Source organism: Lissotriton helveticus, chromosome 2_1 (genome assembly GCF_964261635.1).
Source record: "Lissotriton helveticus chromosome 2_1, aLisHel1.1, whole genome shotgun sequence".
Taxonomy (NCBI): Eukaryota; Metazoa; Chordata; class Amphibia; order Caudata; family Salamandridae; genus Lissotriton; species Lissotriton helveticus.
In genome coordinates this window covers 2,055,323,128-2,055,340,423 of record NC_136059.1, presented here as the reverse complement: position 1 = coordinate 2,055,340,423, position 17,296 = coordinate 2,055,323,128, and the positions used below count along the sequence as shown (strand labels likewise).

Sequence of the window (17,296 nt, the reverse complement as noted above, 5' to 3'; positions counted from 1 at the left end):
CACCCCAGTTCAGACATGGCCATATGCAAATCAGTCTTGACCCTGTGCCTCATGGGAACAGTGCAGACCGAAATGCCAAGCCATGTCTTTCCTGGACCGGAATCAAGCATCCTAGGGCTGGTTTCTGGCTATCAGCCATCTTCAGCCAGGATAGCTTGACTCCAGTGGCTTAGTGAGCAAGGGACCCACGTCTGGGCATACCCTTCCCACATAGCGTGAACAGCAAAACACACAAGATGAAGGAAGGAATGTTGCACAGTGGCAAAACATTCACCCCAGTCACAGATCTGGGTTCAATCCATCGTTATTTTGCTCACCAATCCACGCCAGTTCAGACATGGCCATATGCAAATCAGTCTTGACCCTGTGCCTCATGGGAACAGTGCAGACCAAACTGCCAAGCCATGTCTTTCCTGGACCTGAATCAAGAATCCTAGGACCGGTCTCTGGCTATCAGCCGTCTTCAGCCAGGATAGCTTGACTCCAGTGGCTTAGTGAGCAGGGGACCCACATCTGGGCCTACCCTTCCCACATAGGGTGAACAGCAAAACACACAAGATGATGGACGGAATGTTGCACAATGGCAAAACATTCACCCCCAGTCACAGATCTGGGTTTAATCCATCGTTATTTTGCTCAACAAGCCACCCCAGTCCAGACATGGCCATATGCAATTCAGTCTTGACCCTGTGCCTTGTGGGAACAGTGCAGACCGAACTGCCAAGCCATGTCTTTCCTGGACCGGAATCAAGCATCCTAGGACCTGTTTCTGGCTATCAGCCGTCTTCAGCCAGGATAGTTTGACTCCAGTGGCTTAGTGAGCAAGGGACCCACGTCTGGGCATACCCTTCTCACATAGGGTGAACAGCAAAACACACAAGATGATGGACGGAATGTTGCACAATGGCAAAATATTCACCCCCAGTCACAGATCCGGGTTTAATCCATCGTTATTTTGCTCACTAAGCCGCCAAGTTGGCAGGGTATGCTCGGACGTGAGTCCCTTCTTCCCTTTGCCACTGGATTCAAGCTAGCCTGGCTGATGACGGCTGAAATGCCAGAAACCGGTCCCAGGATGCTTGTTTCCAGTCCAGGGAAGACACGGCTTTGGCAGGTTGGGCTGGACTGTTCCCATGAGGCACAGGCTCAGACTGATTTGCATATGGCCATGTCTGAACTGGGGTGGCAGAATGAGCTAAAGAACGGTGATGGATTAAACCCAGATCAGTTGACTGGGGGTGAGTGTTTGATTTGCTCAAGAGCTCCGTCCATCATCCCCTTTTGTATCGCTTTGTTCACCCTAAGTTGGCAGGGTGTGCTCCGACGTGAGTCCCTTCCTCACTTTGCCACTGTATTCAAGCTAGCCTGGCTGATGACGGCTGAAATGCCAGAATCCGGTCCCAGGATGCTTGTTTCCGTTCCAGGGAAGACATGGCTTTGGCAGTTCGGACTGGACTGTTCCCATGAGGCACAGGGTCAGACTGATTTGCATATGGCCATGTCTGAACTGGGGTGGCAGAGTGAGCTAAATAAAGAATGGTGATGGATTAAACCCAGATCAGTTGACTGGGTGTGAGTGTTTGATTTGCTCAAGCGCTCCGTCCATCATCCCCTTTTGTATCGAATTGCTATTGTTATGGCATCAGGGGCGTAGCTTGATCAGTAAGAATGGGGGAGGGGTGCCAGCTTCAGATTTTCCCAACATTCACGCTGGCATATATTGTTAAAATACATTATATGACAAGCAGGATGCTTGAGAGGGGTTTAAGGGGCAGGGGAAAGAGAGAGGAATGTGGATTGGTAGGAGTACAAAGTGAGAGAAAACACCATACTTAGTAAAATAAACAACATTTTTGATGGCTTTAAATAGAGGGAGGGAGGGATAGAGTGTGCGTTTTTAGGTTGAGCCTGGGCAGCGCATGCGCTGCCCTGCGAGGCATGCTGTGTTCAGGTATGGACTTGAAGCTCCGCCCACTCTCCACCCATATTTTTCATTGGCTTTTGTGATTGGCCACTGTAAACTGTGGCTTTTTATTGGTTAATAGGCTTAGTAGTCCCTCTTTAGTACCGCATGTCTCATTTTGTAACCTCCCTGAGGACAACCGTTGTTACTCAGTAGGCTTAAATTACAGCCTGCCAGCACTATTTTTTCAAATAGCCCAGTCCTGCCTGCTGTTGCAGGCAGGATACGCTGTCTCCTAACACTTTTTTGTTAATTTAAGTTTATAGCACAGGGCCGAACACATTTGCAATGTAATAAGTCTCGCATTTGCAAGAGCTTAAGCTATTTGCATTCTAAATGACAATGCCTTTTATTTATCTGTTTTGAAAACAACACATAAATAAAATGCCATTGTCATTTACAACGTCAATAGCTCAAATTCTCGTAAATGTGAGACCTCTGCAAATGCTTGTTGTCTGAGCATGCACAAATTCCTTGTGAAATCCGACAGGCACTTCATCATAACAAACTGAAAGCATCTATACCCAACCACTTAGCAGAAAATACACTAGAGGAGTGCGCCCCTGTATGGCATCACAGTACATTCCCCGTCATGAAGTCATTTTGAGTGGATCTGAATAGGCCTCCTTTTGAACTCGAGAAACCATTGTTTGATCGTGTTTGGCGTTTGGTGTTTTATTAATGAATTTATGGTACTTTTTAATTAAACATAAGCATGCATAACATATAAACATGAAACTCAATATTGCAAAGACATATGTTGTGTTGAACGTTTGGTTTGTTTCTGTTAGTTACTCAATTGAGCGTCAGGTGTTGCCTCAGAATAACAGGCTCTGGGAGCTATTCTTCACAAACGGCACACCATATGCATTATACGCTGGCGTTAAAGTGAGTTGAAATCACTACTTACCCCTACTCCACCGAATCCTATCATTGCTGTGCAGCTGATTTAAAGAAGGAAGTTGTGTAGAGCGCCTTGTAACCCACGGGCTTTTCCTAGTGCTGGACTTCAACATATGCCATAGGATTTGAGCAGAAGGAGTGTCAGCATATGGATTTGCTCATATTATTAGAGACAGATAACCACATGGTTCCTGCTTTAATTTTAATGTACAATTGTTTTATTTTAGGAGAGCTCGAATGTTAGTCTGAAAGAAAAGGCCAACTTGTTTCAGTGTGGCTAATTTTTAAGGCAAATGTATTCACTGCAAAGAGAGAGAATGTGTGCAGTTATATAGCGCTTTGTGTCTGTATGATTAGGGCCATGTCTAGGCGCAGTAGCGAATACTAACCCCTCGACAGCAGACAACCCCTGTCCTCAAAACCATTAAATTCCTTTATTGTGGGCTTTCACGCTAAGATCGAAGCTCAAGAAATGCAGCACAGGGAATAGAAATGTTTTTAAGCAAACATTGTACAAACAAATCCTAGACTATATACATAATTACCATGCATCTACGTATTTACCCTGAGAGTCACAAGGAATAAAAATTATTTAGACTGGCAAGTACACCCTGTCAGCAGATGGGCAAAGACAGCACGGGGCGTACTCAAAACAGAACCGCACGCCTGCAGTTTCTTCCTTACATATCTTTCCTAGCGTTGCAAATTAAATAATGTTGGCGCTACCAAATATGGCACAGCTTGCTACACCATAAAGAAGGTAGCTTGGGAAATGATGTACTTATTGTATTGTATTCTATTGAAATTGCATTTATGTAGCGCTTACTACCCCTGACGAGGCGCTTTTACGATTGAACGAATTGTAAGTGTGCATATATGTATTTCTTCAAAACGTTCAAAATATAGAATCTTTGAAAACACCCTTTGTTTGGTTTAAAAATAAAGTCCAATGTAAATGTCCTGTGGTTGAAGATGTAGGTCGCAAGGTGAGTTTGGGAGCTGGCATGATGATGACGAAACCTATATTTCACAGGCAGCACCTGCAAGAGGCTCGTCCCTCTGTCTACCAGTCTTAATTTATTATTTAACTAGCAGCCCGCCCCGACCTTGTCCGGGAGCAATCATGCTTCCCCGACCCCCGCCCGCCCCGACATAGCAGCCCGTCCCGAAATGAGTGTTCAGGGCCCACGCCCGCCCCGGCCCCTGCCCGCCCCCGCCATGAGTGTTCAGGACCCCCGCCCGCCCCGGCCCCCGCCCGCCCCGTCCCCCGCCTGCCCCGACCCCCGCCTGCCCCGACCCCCGCCTGCCCCGACATTGTCCGTGGGTCCCCCGGAGCCTTACCTCAGCTGCCGCTCCTCCCCCGCGCTCCTCAGTTCACCGCTCCGCCGCTCCTCGCCGCTCCTCCCCGCCTGTCCGCCGCTCCTCACCACCTGTCCGCCGCTCCTCACCGCTCCTCCCCGCTTGTCCGCCACTCCTCCCTGTGCCATGTCCGCCGCTCCTCCTCGCGCTCCTGAACGCCGCTCCTCCCCGCGCTCCTGACGTCAGCATGCAAGTCGCGGCCGGCGCTTCTTCCACAGGACTACTTTTTTTATTCGCAAAATTTTTTAAATAACGTATATTTTTTAACTTTATATAGCCTATGTCCATCTGCACACCCTGACGATTACAACGATGTATCGGGTGTGTGGATTGGCGCTGTGGTTCCCGAGTTTACCCGCCTCAAAGGTTCAAAGTTCTTCCTTTATAATAGTAGTATAGATTTGAATGTTTTACAAAACTCATAGCTGACCACGAGGTCAGACGCTCAGTGTGCTATGATGGGGGTGTGATCTAAGTTTGTAGCGAATGGGGGTGACATATGTGACACTGGATATTTATGGCAGACTAGATTCCTGAAAGGAGTGTGGGGGAGACTGACTTTTTTCTGGTTTGGTTCCTTTATTAGAGGGTCGACGTTCTCGTACAACATTGTTAACAACAAGCTCTCATGGAAGGCAGCCAAGCTGTGCGATGCGCACCCTCCTGGGTAGAAAGCAATGTTGTCACTTTAAAACCTCGCCCTCATCAATAGAAGTTTCACAGGGATCAGAAATTAAATACGTTTATCCTGGTGTTTTGTGAAAAGGGGGTTAATTAAGAGAGACATGTGGCGCCAACTTAAAAACGCCTTTCGGATAATGGAGCGTACCATGTGAAGACAAGCATTGGCCGCGCGGCAGAGAAAGTCATTGCAATTTTAAAAAACCGCAAGTGGTGACGCGCGTGGTGTGCACGCGCTTCACCGCAAGTGCTACCTTGCTGGCCACCAGCTTGCTATTATGCGCATGCGCGCGCTCTTGTGCGTGTAATAGCAAGCTGGTGACCGGCAAGGTAGCACTTTTAAAAGCAGCTACTAAACACCTCGGCCAGATCAGTGCATGCGCTGGATCAGGCGAGACCTATAAAGGGCTTTAAATGTTACCCTTTGTTCAGTCGGTAGCCAGCGCAAGATAGCAAAGGCCTGCTGGGCAGAATAGTATTTGGGAATCTTCAGCAGAAATCGAGCAGGTGCGTTCTGCACCACTTGGAGTTTTTTGATGGCCGATTTTGGAGCTCCTACTTAGTTCCCATAGTCCGGGCGAGAAAGGACCACAAACCTTCTGGAATGTAGGAGGAATAGGTGCAATATTTTATGGTACATTCTAAGAATGCTGTAACAGCATGTAGAAAGGTTTGTGGCTTGGGCCTGCATACCTAATGGTTTGTCCAACCATACCCCTAGGCTTTTAATAACTGCCTTGGGGCAGGGAAGGCACCTAAGCAATCAGGCCAACCCAAGCGGAGATGGGTATTGAGTTTATTACCCAGCACTATGAGCTGTACATCCTCTGTCAAGCAGCATTTTTTACTCCTCTGCTACTGCCATAAGGGTGGTCTCCGTGCCATGCTTAGGGCGAAACCCAGTCTACAGGATGCAGGTGATTGTTTGATTCAAGAAACTCAGAGAGGTGTTTGTTTACATGATTCTCGACCACTTTACTCAGACATGGTAGTAAGGAAATGAATCTGTAGTTACCTAGGCAGAGATGGCCCAGGTTGGGTTTTTAAGCAGGGCCTTGACTATTGCATGTTTCCATGAGGGCAGCACTATTCTAGTTGCTAAGGATATGTTGCCAATTTCCAGCATCGATGGGAAGGTGAGTTCAGCCACTTTACCAAGAATGTGCGTGGGCCCAGGATCAAGTGGAGACCCTGATTTCACTTTGTTAAATGCAAATGTGAAACTATCAGGGGTGAATTTGAGAAAGTCCATTAAGATACTTTTCGTCACAGTTAGATTGTTATTAGTTGGACTCGCACTAAGGTCCTTTTTAGGCTCGGGAAATGTGAGATAGATATCTGTAATCTTTTTTTCAGATTGGGGGCAGGGTTCCTCTTCCCATTTGGGCGTTGACGGGCGCTGATGGGCTTGCATTTGGCGCTCCAGTGGCACGACCGCGCCCTGGCCTTCATTATATAGGGTAAGGCCTTCATAATATAAGGTAACCTATATCATGAAGGCCAGGGCGCGGTCGTGATGGCGACCAAGATGGCGTCTTCTAGTTGGCTAGTCCCCTCAAGCAAGCGCTATTCTAAAAAGAGAGCGCTCGAGATCCCCATGTGCAGATCGCCGAAATTGCCCACATTCAGGTAATCTGACACACAATAAAGTGCAATTCAATTGATTGGCAGTACTTAGCAGCGTTTATTCTCCCCTTAGTGCCGATTATTCAAAACTCAGTGCAGTTCCAATTCAATCACACAGGTATTTAGAGCTTTTATTTTGAAAGCAGGTTCCTCTAAATACTTAAAAACTCAATTTCAACTAGTGCAAGTAATTGGCAGCGTTAGCTTTCAAAAAGCATTTTTCTCTAAAAAAAAATCCGTTTAAAGTATTTGGCAGCGTTAGGTTTAACAGCAGTTTCTCTTACTGCACACCGCACGAAGCGAACGGTGGCAGCTATTGCATTATCGTTTTATGCACGCCTACAGAGGTATGTTTAAACTGTACGTCAAAGAGATGTACCCTCTTAAATTGATTGTCTCTCATCATTTTGAGGCAGATTAAATCAATATTTGCTGTTTACTATAGCTTGTAACTGCAAAGCTCAGGCTTCAATCAACATACAAAACAAGCCTTGGCAAAACCGAGAGTTCTTGGCTCTAAAATCCCAAGTTACAGGCTCTGCCAATGCTTTTTTTCAACGTCAGTCGCATGTGAACGCAAGTGGCATGACGCGTGCGTTTGCAGGGCAGGCGATCTTGCACTGGGGTTTCCTTGAAAGGAAATCCAATGCTAGATAGCCTGCAAATGATACACATGCATCAAGATCTGAGCATGATGATGCCTGTGCAAACATGTGACATACCGCCTGTGCACATGCTCATCATGATGCATACATCTGCATGAGTAGTGATGCACGATGAGGCACGCTTTAAGCATGCATCATGATGCACAACAGCTATTTTTAATTTAGCTTTTAAACATAGAAGACGGACATATAGAAGAGTAAATTACAATTTAAAAAACAAAAAAAACAAGTTTGTGCCAGCTCAAAAAAGGAAGCAAGTTACCCGGTATAACTTAGCAGCTGCTGGTCCCTTGTAAAAAAAATATAATAATTAGAAGAGAAAATATTTAAAACTGAGAGGGGAGAATTGGTGGAGCAGGGGAGGTGAGTAAAAAGAGAATGTGTGTGTGGGAGGGTGAAGACACAAGGAGAGAAAACACACATGTGCTTACATGGACGGCTCAGTTTAAATTAAGAGTCCCCTGAAGACAGCAATTAGAAAGACTGAACTCATCCAGTCAGAACAATGTGAGTCCGTGCTTAATTTGTAACATTTTTACAAAATTTAAAAAAAAGTGCCATGGCTCTAATCAACAGACTATTTCCACTTACACTACCCATTGCCACTGTCAATTACAGTAACATCATAATTAATTAGTCACATTCCTACAAGTGTGACAAGTCGGACAATTTCAGGACCTCAACGTTAAAAGGAATGGCTTTGGTAGAAAGTAAATACTCATTCTTAATGTATATTGAATTAATAAACAGAAGTTGTTGGCTCATCTCTGAGTTAAAAAAAAAAACTGCGCCACCCTGTGGCAGACTGTATAAATACTGGTGCTGACAACTGAGGGGCTGTGCCGAGCACCGGAAACCACCGGTTCAAATTAAGCTCCTGACTGGGACAAAAAACAAAACCAGGGAAGAAAACCTTTGAATCAAGAGCAGGCATTTGAGACTGACAACAGATATCCCATTCAGTCATTAGCAAGGGACTGACCTAAAGCTCACTCAGCACATGCTATGTATCAGAAGTAATAGGCCTGCCAAAAGACAACTAAAGCTGCCTGTAGCCGAGGTCTGCAAGTGAGCTCATCAGCACGAGCGGGAGAGTCTGATTAATGGGAGAAATGAAAGATGCATGTGATGGTCTCCACCAAATAGATGATTTACAGGAGTAAAACTGACTTAGAATAATGCCATTGTTATTGTTGGAAAGGAGATACCATTTCTGCAGCAGAAAGTCTGCGCTTTGCAAAAGTACACAGAGAAGAGGTCCTCCGACGGCGGCTTACTGATAATGTCCGCCAGTGTAAACTGCACGAAAAGAAACCGAAGCCATAAATCAACAACCATGATATGTGCTGAAGTCACACCAGCCTTTCGCGGGCTGAGAAGTGTTGCGCCATATTTATAAATTAGTGGCAGGGTGCATGCAAAGCAGCGTCGTCGAACAGTGTGGTCGAACTTCCTCAGGAAGTGTAGATTTTAGTCGTGCTGGAACCAGACTTCCTGCGTTTTGTGACTGTGCTTGTTTTGTAAATGATACTGTAATCATGAAGCACGGCAGTAAAGTGTCAGTGATGTATTTCATGAACAAAGACGCCAAACTATGCAACTTGTTTCCACAGGCAAGCAGCCCCACGACAGGAACTGCGCCGGAGAGCCGGTCGCGAACGTCTGTCTGTCCTTCTGCGCAGGATATATGCAGGTACGTGCTGGACTGCGGTATGCTGGTGTGTGTCTTACCCCCCATCATGTTCGCAACCCCTGCTTTGCACTCACATTTCCCACTAGTGTCCTCGACTGACACCTCTGCCTCTTACACTTGCGTTTCGTTTCTTCGTCTTCGCTGTTTGTGCGGTCTGTCTTCTTGTGCTCATTTTCATCTTGATTTCATTGCTTTCTCTTCCATTTTCCATGCTCTGCCTTTGCCTGTCACGTGGGCCAGATCCGCCCCCTTGCATGCTGTGTTAGAAGATGATGGTGAAAACACGGTCCCTGTTATGGTGGTCACCCCAGCTAATAGGGAGCCTTGTAAGAAACAGATGAAACGAAGGGTCAGGAGAAGAAAGGGGCCGTGTGACACCTGCGACCTCAATGCAGAGAAGCAAAGGAAACACAAAAGCTGCAGGTTTCAAAGAGAAGCTCGAAGTGCCAGCTGGAATGAGTCAAACTCCTCTTCTGATGAGGGCCACTGGGCCAAGCCTCGAAGCCAACACACGGCAAAGAAGAGATATCCCAAGAAAGGGGTCACCTGGCATCATTCATGCCGCGGCCAGGACGAGCCCTCCAATGTGAACGCTATGGAAATGAAGCCAATGGGCCCAAAAGACCCAGGAGAAGGCACTCAGCAGCAAAGCCCGCAGCACCTCCAGGAGAAAACATGTGTAAGCCGCAGAAGAAGGAAGTTGTCGAGGTGCAAGGAGGCTTGTCTTTCCGTGTCGTCAACATCCTCTCAGGAGGCAATCAATCCACCTAGGATGCGAAGGGGGAACCGCGAAAAGATGCCCCACCCTGACCCAAAGTCCTGCCAGTGCGGGGCCGAGGGCCTCATCAAGAAGAGCTTTGCAGAGGGCAGGCCTCCTGGCATGGAGACTCTGGCGGTGGTACACAAAGGAACGCCTGGCAGCGCAGGCCCCAGTGACAGTGAAACCACGCGGGCCTCCTATGACGCCATGTCTGACGACGACCTAGAGTTATGCAGGTTAGTGTCTATTGGTAACAATGTGACCTTGTCGAAAAGCCGGCATCGCGCCATTCTCTCTTATGTTTTAGAATGTATGCCTTGTGACTGGATTAAAAAACCTAGCACAAATGTTAAACATGAATGTCCTCTAGGAAGAGTTATGAGATTACTTTATAGTTCTTCTGCAGGCGTGTGGCCCACTATTTCATAGGGGCAGATTCCCTCATTTACATGTTGCATTGCTAAACATAACTGGTCAAGCAAGAACTAGTTGTATGTTCAGGTTTGAATAAGCAGCAGAAAATCCGTCTGTAGCCTGGGGTGCACAATTGCACTGTAAATCTCGGAGCAGTGTTGAAATCGGAGTATTCTCTGTTTACTGCAGCCTAGAGATGGATGTCCTGCTGTTGTGTTTAATTACCTTAAATCAAGAGCGGCAGTCGTAGAACGCTAAGGTTTTTTTTGTACTTTGTATACAGGGAAATGATGTGGTTTTCAGTCATGTGAAACCAGCGGAACTAGCATTCTGAACTGTAAAGAATTTGCTAGCAAGTTAAATCTTACTTTTTATGTTTTGCATAGTAAACATTTTTGAATAATTGGATTGAACAGAATTGAAATTGAATGGAACAGTGGGAATTGTGTAATTATTATTTCGCCACAAGACATGTTTTTGCTATACTAACATTTCCATGTTAATTTAATATTCATTGCACTTATAAACATATGTCTTAATGTTTCACAGAGGAAGTGAATGTGGAGACTTCCGGTAACACTGAACCTTTGTCTTGCTTCAGAAACCAAACTGTTCAAAGCATTTTCCATGAATGAAGGGTGGGAAGACATTTTAAACACTATCCTAATCTGACTGATAACTGTCACTAGAGCCTGACTCATGCCGGCATCTGGCCTCTACAGCTGACTGGTTTAATTAGTTAGTAATTACGCCCAGCAGCATCTGTCTTACCGCAGATCGATGCAGTAAACCTTGGACCCACTCTGGACCAGCCTCCAGGGACCTTCCATCGTCTCCTCCTCTGAGCCCCCTTATCAGCAGAGGTCTCTCAGGTTTGACTTGGTTTGTTCCAGGACCCTCCTCTACCACAATTGGGAAATCAGTTGTGATACGTCGCCACTGCTGTAGAAATAAGAGTAACCTGGTCCTGATGATGGCCTAAATACTCCAACAGACCGAAACGCCGTTGACTTTTTACAGCAAAAATGTCGACGCTATTTCCTCAAGGATACCCAGCTTGATCTCCTTTGTACATATTAGCATTTATTGTTTGGGTATCCCGATTATGTAAATCTCACCACCATTTGGTTTTTGTTGCACCCCTTCCTGTCGCTATACATACTTCCTCATGTGTCACTTGCGGCATCACCATTTTCACGAGCACTTGTGCACAGTATCCCACAGGTTACATGCCATTTAATGTAACGCAGTGCTATTCTTACATATGTTTGAATTTATGAAGTTAAATATGACAAATATATGTATCTACTAAACTCAATCCTATGTTGTCAAATTGTTCTTTTGTCTCCCTGGTTTCTCCTTCTGTTCCCAGCAATTAATTGCGCTGCTTAAAATTGACCTTTAACTAACACCCTTAGGGACATTGTTGTATGTTACAGATGTTCGCCCTAGTCTCTACAAGGTTTATGGGCTACCTCCCGTAGTCTGATACTGATAACTGTTTAGATGCAGGATTTTAGACCGAGATTTCCCAAGTGTAATCCAAATCTTGCAACCCACATGGAACACACCCTGATTTTTTTAGTTCCACCCAAAACCACCATAATCAGCCATCATACTTAATTTATCATCATGGGAATAGGTTTACACCCAGGAAACTGCCTAATGAATGTCCACCCGAGGACACCACTGGATGTAACTCACACACACGCACTATGCTGTGCAATTATCAAATTGAGATCAGGTTTGAATAAATGAAAGATCAAACCCAACAGCTAAGGCACTGTTGTAGAAAACTGATGCTAAGAGAAACGTTGTTGTCAGGACAGTGCCTAAGCTAGCATCCTAAACCAGGTGGAACAGCATGCAATTGGATTGTTTGAAAGATGGTCAGGCATCAGATTAACTGGGTACTACCAGGGTGTGCTGAAAAAAAATTGTTTAAAAAATAGGGCTGCCGAAATCTCAACCTTGGAAAAATATCTCCCCACATTGTGTTCAACTGGTATTTAATTTTTAATGCAAGCCAATTTAATGTCCCACATTTGTAGGACTTGGTAACATACTTGCCAATATTCTATTACCAAAAAGAGGTAGATTTTTTCAAGTCTAAGAAATACCTCTTAGCATAATGCTAATGTGACCAGGAATGACATCATGTGACCTTTGCTCCTGTAATGTCATTCAAAAAAACATAATCCCTTTTCAGTCAAGAGGAAGCTACTGCGTCAGGAATCCCAGAACATGTTCCATAGAAAAAGCATTTTGTAATTTGCTAATAACTTTGGCATCGTTTGACGAATCTTTGCAAAATTCTCCAAAAAAAAGTCGATCAAGGTCAGCTCCTATCCTTGAAGTTTGGGGGTGATTCATAAAGGGGGGGGGGCTGAAAAAAAATAGGGGTCCCAAAACGCATTTTCTCTATGTTAATTTCCATTGGAAATTTTGCGACAAACTACAGCCCGAACTGCTGAACGGAATTACCCCAAATTTGGGAGAAAGATAGAGCTTGGTTTCAGAAAGCAACCTTTTTTTTAAATGGTGTGAATCCGTTCAGTAGTTTTTGAGAAATTAAAAAAATAAGAGTCAAATAATCAATTTCCCATAGGAAACTTTGTGCAAGGCTACAGCTGAAACTACTGAACGGAATTACCCAAAATTTGGTACGAAGATAGTGCGTTGGTCAGAAAGCGACCTTTTTTAATATGGTGTAAATCCGTTCAGTAGTTGCTGAGTAATTAGAAAAAGAAAAGTTTTGATATCTGGGCAGAGCCTAAGTCCCGTGAACGAGCTTCACTGTGATTGGCTGCCAACACTCCAAACCAGGAAGTGTTGGCAGCCATCTTGTGGCTCGGTAGAAGCGAGTCGCTAGAAAACAGAGAAACAAAGGTAGAAAACAAGAGAAGGGGGCAGGGTAGAAACACCCTGACCCCCTAGGTCTGCTCAGGGGGTCCCAGAAGAAACCCCAGGGCCGATATAAAAAAAAAGAAAAGAAAAGAAAAAGGCGCAATTCGTACTGGGGTCGCAGATTTTCATGTTTTATTTTAATGAGACTGCGGGGTGGGTAGGTCCCGGGGGCATTTCTTAAAAAATAATAGCGGGGCTCACTGGGGCTGTGGGGGCCCGCTGGGGTCCCTGCAGTCTCGGGGCTTCAATCATGTTGGGAGGGGGGATGCTAGGCCCCAATCCTGGAGCCCTCCATCTGCTTATAACTTTGACGTTGTTTGACGATTCTTTATGATATTTTCCAAAAGGTTTCTCTTTTTTGATCAAATCCTATCTTGAAAGTTTAGGGGTGATTGGTCAAGGGGAGCTGAGAAAAAAGGAGATGTCAAAGCGTGTTTTCTCAATGGATTTTCCATAGGAAACTTTAGACAAGGCTACAGGTCAAACTGCTGAACGGAATTACGCCAAATTTGGCAGGGAGAAAGGTCTTGGTCCAGAAAGTGCGGGTTTGTAGAAATGGTGTAAATCCGTTCAGTAGTTTTTGAGATAATAAAGAGAAATAATATATATATATATATATCTGGTTGGTGCCTAACTCCCGAGCACGAGCTTGCCTCTGATTGGCTGCTAACTCTTCAAAGCATGAGTGTCCTCTGATTGGCTGCTAAAACTTCAAACCAGGAACTGTTAGCATCCATCTTGTGCCTCGCATCGAGTGAAAATATAAAAGAAAGGTTCCGGGGGCAATTTAATATAGTGGAGCTTTGTGTAATAATGATTGGGCGCAGTGAAGGTTTACAATTTATTAACAATAAAGGAGATACAAGTGAGCGCCAGGCAGCACGAGTTCCACTCCAGGACACTAGTAGGAAGATAATCCTTTCATGCTCCCTGTGCCCAACATCACCACTTCGCAGGTATGAATTTAGAAGACAGTCCGTCGGCTCGCAGCTGTCTACCTTTGCCAGCTAGTACGCTGCTGTGTCTTTACCTCTGCGAACTACTACGCTGCTGTTTCTTTGGGAGCGGACAGCTCGTAGTTTGCCTCTGTGAGTCGAGCGGACGGGCCGCAGTTGTCCATCTGTCAGCCTGGGTACAAACTGTTCGTAAGTCACACTATATGAGCATTGAAACGCCGCTTTGTGATTCTGTCAGTCAGCTGGCAACTGTCCGAGACATTTCGGAAAAGATACCGGAGTTCTTTCTGTGAGAGATACCCCTTTCACGCTGCATCTCTCCACATTAGCAGGTAACGCACCCTCTTCCCAAATCACCAGCATACTCCCAACAACCTTTTTGGGCCCGGAAGTGTCCCTGTGTGGTTAGACAAATAAGAATCTTAGTCATGTATAGATTTACATCTAAAAAAATGTATTTAAACAAAACAACAAGAAATAAAACTATGTACAGCTGTGGCATGTCATCGCTGATCCATTTGTGATTCACAGCCTGTAAGACAAAAAGAAAGATAAGATGGTGTGTCAAGCATCCAGCAAAGGAGATAGAAAGAGAAAGAGAGAGTGAGAGAGAGGAAGACAGAGAAAGAGAGAACGAGTGAGAGAGAGAGAGGAAGACAGAGAAAGAGAGGAAGAGTGAGAGTGAGAGAGAGAGGAAGACAGAGAAAAAGAGATAGAGTAAAAGAGAGAAAGAGAGAAAGAGTAAGATACAAGGGAGAGAGAAATAGAAACTGTAAGAGAGAAGAAGACAGAGGGAGAAAGAGTGAGCTACAAGGAAGAGATAAACAGTGTGAGAGAGAGGAAGAGAGAAAGAAAGATAGAACGAGTGAGATAAAAGGATGAGAGAAAGAGAGAATCATTCTGAGAGGGAGGAAGAGAAAGAGTGAGAGAGAGGAAGAGAGAGAGAGAAAGAGTGAGAGAGGAACAGAGAAATAGTGAGAGAGAGGAAGCCAGACAAAGAGAGAAAGAGGGAGACAGAGAGGAAGACAACGAGAAAAACAGTGTGAGACACAGGAAGAGAGAGAGATAAAGAGAAAAAAAATGTGAGAGAGAGAAAGAGAGAGAGATAAAGAGTGAGAGAGAGGAAGAGAGAAAGAAAGAATGAAGCAGAGAAAGAGAGAAAGTGTGAGGGAGAGAAAGTAAGAGATGGAGAGGGAGTGCTGACACTGGAGAAAATCTTCGCAGCTCACCTTTGTGCCACCGGTGTGCCTCCAACCACGTGCCGGGAGATAGTGCGGCTTTCAAGTTTAGTGATCTGAAAGATAGTATAGAATTAGTAATTGCAGAGTACATACAACTGCACACGCGTAATTCTCTGTTTCGCCAATGCACAATGAGGCTGGTGCACCCCATCCACTTCCACTGCTTGGAGGTGTACGTACGCTCTTGTGTGCCCAGACTGCTGCACACTATCCACTCCAAACGCCCAGAGGTGACTGCCCGCTGCTGCGGAAAGAAGGCTCTCTGCTCACCTTCTGCCAGCGGCGTGTGTATAAGAGGGTCCACCACGTGCCGAAACAACCTTCTCAGGCGTTGCGTACTCGCGGTAAAGCAGAGCGCACAATTCAGAGTGGGTGTTGATTGTCAGGATGGCCACGCATCATCGCAGATTTTTTGTGCATTCAGCTCTGGTGGTGTTGGGGGGTAGGGGGCTGAACGGGGCATTTGTGATTCACAGCCTGTTAGATAAAAAGCAAGATAGGATTGTGTGTCATGTGCCCATCAGAGGAGAGAGGAAGAGTGAGAGAAAGAAAGGAAAAGTGAGAAGAAGACAGAGAGAAAGAGAGAAATAGTGAGAGGAAGAGAGAGAGAGAAAAGAAAGAAAATGAGAGGAACACAGAGAGAAGGAGTGAGAAAGATGTAGAGAGAGAGAGAAACAGTGAGAGAGAGAAGATGAGAGAGGGAAAGAGCGTGAGAAGAGGAACAGAGGACCAGAGGAAGAGTGAGAGACAGAGAAACAGAAAGAGAGGAAGAGGGAGATAGAAAGAGTGTGAGGGTGATAAAAAAAAGAGATGAGGAGGGATACTGAGTGCCCACACTGTGTACAAAACCGTCACAGATTACCTTTACGCCACCGCTCAGTCTTTAACCACGTGCCGCGACCTAGTGGTACTCTCAAGCTCCCACATCTGAAAGATAGCGCAGAATTAGTAATGGCAGGGCAGGGTTGGATTAGTATTCAAAATTGGCCCGGGCACGCTAAAAAAACGCTAAAAAAAACAGTGGCCCACATTTGCATATTGTCTTTTCTCAAAACGCTGCTTTGGCGAAATTTTGTTTAAAAAAGGGGGGGTGTGGGAGATAAAAAAAAATGCACAGATTTGTTTACACTGGTGACTTAAAAACAAGTGAGGCCACTTCTGCTCAGGCCCCCTGCCCTGCTAGGTTTGCATACATTAATGGGCCAGCCCTTCGAGTGAAAGAAAGTGATACCTCTGCCTGTTGCTAAATGTGAGGTAATGACACCCATCTTCCTCCAGAAAGGCCATTTAGACACCCACTGGGCCGCTGGCTGTATCCGAACAACAGCGGCACCACCCAAATCTGCCCCCTAGACTACTCCAAAAACCAACCTGACCTCGGGCATTGCACCAGTTCCCGCGTTACCAATCCGATGCTGTGGCAGAGTATATACGAGTGCGTATGCCTAAATTGCCCTGCCTTCTTTCTGCATTCAGTCTGTTGTATCCCATCCACTCCCGCCGCCCAGAGGTATCTACCCGACGTTGCACACCAAGACCTCACTGCTCAACTTTTCGAGGTCAGGGTACCCTCCACATCATGCACCTCCGTTCTGCAAGTTAACAGGTCTCACATTTGTTACTGAGTCTTGATATTGCCATGGCACCTAACATCATCGCAGGTTGTACACCCGCTCAGTGCTTGCGGTGCTAGTAACTCAGTGAGAAGTGAGGCCATGCACTCTAAACTCTAAAATGGCGTAGAGCACGTGCGCCCGTTGTTTATATTAGCAGAGTCACGTGTCTTGTGATGCCTGTGCTGGATGGGTGTTGTGTGGGTGTATACCAGCCATGAGGGAGTGGCTGTGGCGACGGGTGTCCATGTTGGACTGCAACCATCACCCGGGTTACAAAAGTCAAAGTGTAACTCTGTGAGCTAAGTCCAACAATATGGCCAACATATAAGGTACGGGGAATCACTGACCATATATTCATATATAGTTCCACACAAGAAAGATGGTGGACATGAGACATCTGTGTGGATATGAATGTTTATTGCACATTCAGTAGAGTGTTGCAGCTGTAGCAATACAGGGCCATGGAAAGGTGAAGTTTCAGTTTTTGGCACATGGAGGGCAGCCAATTAGAG

At 45.6% G+C, this 17,296-nt stretch overlaps 1 protein-coding gene across 5 annotated transcripts in view; it reads left to right on the top strand.

Annotated features, from left to right (window-relative positions):
• The window catches only part of MARCHF1 (membrane associated ring-CH-type finger 1), a 1,438,547-nt gene that overhangs the window by 1,069,631 nt on the left and 351,620 nt on the right, over positions 1–17,296 (top strand). Inside the window, exons 3-4 of one of the 5 annotated variants that reach the window (XM_078677013.1) lie at positions 8,811–8,890; positions 9,131–9,886. The exons of 1 other annotated variant lie outside the window; for it this stretch is intronic. In XM_078677013.1, coding sequence (XP_078533139.1) covers positions 8,811–8,890; positions 9,131–9,886 — 836 coding nt within the window. Of the gene's footprint in view, positions 1–8,572; positions 8,891–9,130; positions 9,887–17,296 lie in introns of those variants that run through there. 3 more of the 5 variants (XM_078677012.1, XM_078677015.1, XM_078677014.1) reach the window with 3 other exon arrangements.